Source organism: Geospiza fortis, unplaced genomic scaffold, assembly GCF_000277835.1.
Source record: "Geospiza fortis unplaced genomic scaffold, GeoFor_1.0 scaffold648, whole genome shotgun sequence".
In the NCBI taxonomy this organism is placed as follows: Eukaryota; Metazoa; Chordata; class Aves; order Passeriformes; family Thraupidae; genus Geospiza; species Geospiza fortis.
Genome location: NW_005054630.1, coordinates 347,503 through 353,839, shown reverse-complemented (window position 1 = coordinate 353,839; position 6,337 = coordinate 347,503). Strand labels below are relative to the sequence as shown.

Below are 6,337 nucleotides of genomic sequence, written 5' to 3'. Positions count from 1 at the left end.
CACTTGTGATAATGTAAGTGATTTGAGAGCTCTGTGTTGTGCTGATGCCTCAGGTTTTAGCTTTCATATTTTTCAGATTCTATCCTGCTTTATTGTGTAGTTTTGAGCCTCATATTAGGGGATTGTAAGCTCTCTTCACAGAATAGGTAGACAAAAAAATTCCTTCTCTAGGTGGGGACCAAGGACAGCCGATCCAGATCTCAGGCCCAAGAGCATAAACACCGGTGGACTGAAGAGAGAAAACAAGAAGGATGGGACTTCATAGGCTAAAGCTGTAATTGGACAATTAGCTCCAATATGCTAATGGACCAAAACTTATGAGACCCCGTGACCTGTTGTCCATTTTTGTGGCCATTTTGGGTTGTGTTGCCCAAGGTGGATCTATTTGAGGCCTCTTAATAAATACCTACTTTATTCTTTAGCTCTGTATAGTCTCTGTTCTAGGTCAGCTTTCACAAGGCATCAGTGCCTTGCCACATGAGTGTTCATGACAATCTGGACATCCCACTCGTGGCTCTAAATTCATCCCAGTTCTGTGCAAACAGCAGCCCCGAGATGCTGAGAAGAGTAAGCACAGTGGGTGGGTGTGCATGCACACACCTGAGGGCTGACTGCTATGTGGGCAGAAGGTTTTGGACTGCTGTACATCTTCACTCTCCCAAGTTGGAAGATTATTTGCATGGATCTTTTTCTAAGACATTGCCTGAGGGGCTTATGCACCATCTCCTCCTGTTCCACCCAACAAGGAGAGTGCAGCAGGAGGAACCATTTTGCAGCACTCATGGCCTCTCCTGCTGCTCACAGATCAAAAGCCAGGAGTGGCTGTGTGCAAGGAGGGTCCATACATGGTGTTCTTTGGTAAGATGAAGGAATGAACAAAGGAGATCAATTGCAGACATTTTTATACACTTGCGTGTATAAAGGCAGCTTAGAGATGCTTACTCATTTATATTTGCTGCCTTTAGCAGAGGAATATCAAAGAAACACAACATACATTGACACCTGTGGGTTTCAGTCAGGCCAAACATCCAGTAACATTCTGAAAGACCTTTTGTATTCTATACTCTGTGCCTGAACTTCTCTGTAGAAAAGCAGGGCTGCTGTCTGTGTCCTTACAAAGTACACCAGTAGGGCTGAGTTGCTGAGCACGGGCACAGTTCCATGCAATGCCTTGTGTTCCTGGAAGCTGTACATCCCAGTCTCCTCTGCAGAAGACACAGGCTATGAAAACAAGGCCGAGTTGTTACCTACTTTTTTTCCCTCTCTTTCCCTCTAAAGGCTCTGCCTCTCAGAGCCCCGGTTACCTGCCCATGCTTTGGCACGGGAGTCATTCATTCCCTAAACTCCATTGCCTAAACACAAGTGGACTTCACCTGCAAAGCCTCTCTTTGCCATGGGAGGTTTTTTATTAGCAGCATGCAAAATCATGAAAGAACAAGATTCTAGATTTAATACTAGAAAAATAATTTCTGCCTTCTTCATTTGTCACTTCTATCTTGTTTCCTTTTTTTTAATTCTATTACCTTTGGGGCATAACTGTGTATCCAAACAGAAGGCATTTAATTTCAAAGTAATTTTTATAGTTTGTGTTTTAAGGCATGGATAACTTCCTACCTCTTTTCTACTCGTTTTTTCTTAGGCTGATGTTTTTCCTCAATAAATGAACTGTTTAGAGCACGATGTAATCTCTAGAGAAAAAAGAGGAACATAAATTAGTAAAAGTGAGATTAAAAATGGCTCCACAAATAGGTAAGCAATTTGGGCTTTGTATGATGGACCTGAGCATAAATTATTTTGCACATTGAAGGATACAAGCAATTGTCTGTGCTCTGTCATTACAACAGATTTATTTTCCTGTACTTTCCCAAAGAAGGGCAAGCTGAGAAGTTGATTAATAGTTTGGGAAATTCCTTGGTGTTAAATTAGTTTTAAAAGATTTCTTCCTCTGTGCTGCTTTAAAACAATGGAAGTTCTTCCCTTTTCTGCCTTTTGCTGTAAAGTAACTTTTCCTTTAGAGCAAACACCCAGAGCAATTCTGTCCCATTAGTTGCTCTAGAATAATGAGGGAGGTTACCCAGCATTTCTTGCATGCCTCACAGGTTTGGGAACTTGTAACAGTGAGATGGAATGTTCTGGTTCACCAGTTCAGGATAACAATACTGTTGCTTCCATCATCCAAAAGAGCTGAGCTGTGAGGCTACAAGCACAAATGGAAGCTCTGTAAGCTTTGCAATTGAATATTTAAATAATTTCCTCTGTGTTTCCCATTCCATCCTTAGGTCAGCCTCTTCAAACTCCAGAAGCTGCTGACACCATTCCAATGCCAACTGTCAGTGCTCTTATAACATTTCATACCTAGTTCTTGTCCAGGCTTTCTTAGTCAGCCACACAACTTTAACAGGGTCCTTTCAGAACACCTGAAGAACATACCTGACTGGTATGGAGCCAGTACTTCATCTTGGATTTCTTCTTCATTCGTGGCAGGACCAGTCTGTACACGATGTGCTCCCCAATGGTGGTGAGAATGGACAAACCAAAGCCAACACACAACATCACGAAGAGCCCTGAGAAATGCTTTATCCCCATCTGCAGTGTCTGCGAATAAAATCAAAAGGAAAAGTTAAGGCAGGAGGTTGTTAGTGTGCTGGAGCAGATCTTTGTTTGCTCATGTGGAAATGTGGTCTGACTGAGTACAGAGCGGTGAAGCAATGCAGAATAGTACAGACAGAGTTCACAGCAAAGCCTTTCTGTGCTGCTTGGTGTTCAGCCAGAGCAAAAGCTCTGTCATGGGAACAGAATCAGCCAAACACCAGGGAATTTGAGCCATTCCCCTAATGAGGTGGAGTGTTAAACATGTACAAGAATACAGTGTTTGCAGTGTCTGCATTTTTAAAAGCAAGTACTGCTTGACAGAATGTAGTCAATGAACTGTAAAGCAAGTCCTTCATCAGCAGTGAGCTACTGCTCTATGAGTGCTCATATTTTCAGGGAATTGATTGTGAACTTTCCCTTTTTGTGCTTTACCCTTGATGGAGGGTCATGGAGAAAATGTGAAGTAAGTAGCACAAACACGGCACCCCTCCACTCCCTACATTAACAGGACTGAAACTGTGTTAGGAACTCTGGCTGCAGCTATGGAAAACAGGAACACTCACACCTTTTTCTGCCAACCCACCCTTTTCATGTAGGATAGAAAGCCTTCAATTAATTTGTCTTATTGGCATTAATCATGTTTGAACACCAAGAAACTATGTAGAGCAGAAATCTGTACCACTGCAATGCGTGGGTCGAGGTGTGCATGTAGTACCTTTATTCTCAGGCCTCCATAACTAAGTTTATAAATAACTAAAATCCCTTGTGAAAAATTACTGCTCACAGATTACTATGGAAATATTTCCAGGAATACAAATCCAGTTGTGTCTTTCTGTGAAACAATGTTTCTCACCAAGTAAATGAATGAAAAAAAGAGGAGCAGAGTTTGGGAAGGGTTGTGTGTCACCTGTGATGCTGCTACCCTGGACCGGTTGTGTTCCTTGTGTTCATTTGCTCCACGGGTGGGGATGGGGATTGCGCTTTATTATGAGTATTTAAATAAGATGGAAAAAGAAACTGGAATTAGTGAGAAGATGCATCACAGAATATTTGTGAAGTCTTGTTCTAAGACCATTTTAAGCCACAGAGTTAGTAACTGATGAGTCCACTGAATCTGAGGGCTTGGGAGTCCCTCTGTGTACTTTGGTTGGGTGACTGCAAGCTGTATTTCTCTCTTCTGGTTTGCATATTTGATTTCTGCTCTACAGAACACAATGGTATGAGATAGCATATCACATCACGGGTTTTTACAAGAACAGAGCTTCTGCGATCTAGCAGAGTGAGAACTTTCCCATGCTGGCACTGGCAATGGATTCTTGTTTTGGGGATCCTCTGCCAAAATCAACCTCCTTGTCCCAAAACACACTGAGCAGAACTTTCGAGACGAGAATTTTTGTATTAGTGAATAAACACTTCAAGGGTGTTGAAGGGTCTAATGGAGGTGTAAAAGCAATTTCTAAAGAAGCTGGAAACCATAAGAAAGCCATAGCAAAATGGCTCTGGGGTAGACGTGTGCCAGAATTTTGGTACAAGCATTTTTTTTATATGGAAGCTGCATCAATTCAACCTCAAGGCAAAACTTGCCTCTCCACATCACAATTTCTTACTGACCTGCTGTCTCATAGTTTGTCCTTTCAGTTAGGGGCATGGGAGGGTGACACAGAGATTACAGGTGGTAATGCTTTACACTGCTCAAGCACCAAAGTGTTTGACTGTAGGTCTGGCAGTGAAGCCCAGCTTTTAGCCCAGGCAGAATAAAATAGGAATGAGGTCCCATGTCTGACCTTTTTCTCAGAGGTCTCAGAGCTAAGGCCTCACTATGGCTCATCTTTGAATTTGACACATCTGTAAGTATCTGTAAGAAGCAAAAAACCCGCTATCCCAAATAGCTGAACATGCTGGTTTAAAGGTGCTTTTGCCAGTTCTCCAGGAAGCTCTAATGCAAATCACTCCCTTCCCAGAAAGGGTGTTCAAAGGCAAGTATGCAACAACTTAGAGATGCAGAGCTAACAGTAAACATGAGAACAAACAGAACAATAATTAAAAGGTTATGTGTTTGCTCAGTCATCTGATGAATACACTTATCTGCTAGTCCTCCGAGGCTCCAGCTGTTGGATGTCACAGAGACTAACAGCCTGTGGGTGGTTCTTGCCATGGGAATTGGGTTTAATGTAATATCATAAAACCCTAGCCATTCAAAACAATCATAAAAAGCCCTATTGCAGTGGGGGTTCCTGAATGCCTGGGGTCAGTGTTTGATGCCACTCCAGCACTGCTACAGAAAGCACACTTGGCTAGCTCCTTACATGAAAAGTAACTCCCTCGTCTTCAGCAAAGCCTCCCTGATTTATGCTGATGAGGGTCTGGCTCCCTGTCCTGTCAGCTCTGCAGAATTGTTTTCTACCTTCCCTGGAAGCAGGTGAAAGAAATTCCAGCACTGTCATCCCAGATGAGTTTTTCACCTGTAATGGATGGCTTTTGAAATTGTCCCAAACAAGACATCTTTTCCTAGCAAAGGAAGTGCCAAAACAAAGCATCAATAATATTTCATCTAGCAATGAAGAAGGTAATACATTGGAAGAGCTGCATGATAAAGGCTGCAAAGTAGAAGGAAATCAGCATATTCACAAACCATTGTAAAATGGCTATTTATCAGTGGTCTGTAATTACTGTAGAGACACATGTTAAATAGTAAAGGAAACCATCTAATAGAGGCAGCTCTCATTTTCAGCCTCTAATAGAGGCTTCTCTCATTAGAGGAGCAAGCTCAAAAACTTATTTTGTTGCTCTTTTATTTATTTTAGGTGCATACATAGAATATCCATGGAAAGAGCAGGAAAATAATGGCTTCTCTGCATTACTGCATTCCTCTCTGCTCAAGGGTTAGGGGCCAGGGGAGTGGGTATGTGGGTTGGGTGTGGCAACAGAAAACAAACTGGTGGATTTCTCTACTGCAATATCTTATTTTTATTTTATTTTATTTTATTTTATTTTATTTTATTTTATTTTATTTTATTTTATTTTATTTATTTTTCCTAAGGAATAAAAGCCCACCATGTGGTGTATTCTGTACTAAGCCAGGATAAAAATGCAGTCCTTGCTCCAAGTTTGTAATCATAAATCCAGGAGGTAGCTTCCTGCATTTTAGGAGAATGAACTCAGTTATGGCCATGTAATAGTTCTGGAGCAATAAGCAGTGTAGTCAATCCTGTGATAATTACTGCTAATGGGTGCTAAGCACGACAGTTGCAACAGCCTCCAAGTTGTTTCCCACTGGCAAATTGGGAAATTGGCATTTTCTAGACACCAACAAATACAACAGAAGATATGTGCTTTTTCTTTACAATACATCCTTGAAGACACTTTTCCAATTTTTCAACCCATGCATCCAGTTGCTATTTGAATACTTCCTGTTGTTTCCACTCTAGTTATGTGCCTTTTTTTTCTTTTTTTAACCCTGAATAGAAGTAAAGGGATGCAGAGAAGCCAGTCTGACATTTGTGCTCACTTTGGAGCAGGCAGCAGAGACAAAAACAGCACTTAGTGATTTCAGCATTTGTTTTCATGGGAAGAACTCCTGTTTTACTCCCTACTACAGGAGACTGTAAATGCTTTACTCTCCCTGGCTGCACTGAATAAGCCATCAAATAGTCCTGTGGTCCAACTTTGACTAATTAGAAGCTTGCAAAGATTCTTGTGGATAATCTCCAAGTTGGCAGTGCAGCACAGATATTGGTGCTACACA

General features: G+C 41.6%; 1 protein-coding gene across 2 annotated transcripts in view; it reads right to left on the bottom strand.

The window, feature by feature from the left end:
- GRIN3A (glutamate ionotropic receptor NMDA type subunit 3A) overlaps positions 1 to 6,337 on the bottom strand; it is a 42,576-nt gene that overhangs the window by 3,000 nt on the left and 33,239 nt on the right. For both annotated transcript variants that reach the window (XM_031064794.1, XM_031064795.1), the window contains exons 6-7: positions 2,431 to 2,595; positions 1,615 to 1,688 (exon numbers count right to left, since the gene is read on the bottom strand). In XM_031064794.1, coding sequence (XP_030920654.1) covers positions 1,615 to 1,688; positions 2,431 to 2,595 — 239 coding nt within the window. The remainder of the gene's footprint in view (positions 1 to 1,614; positions 1,689 to 2,430; positions 2,596 to 6,337) is intronic.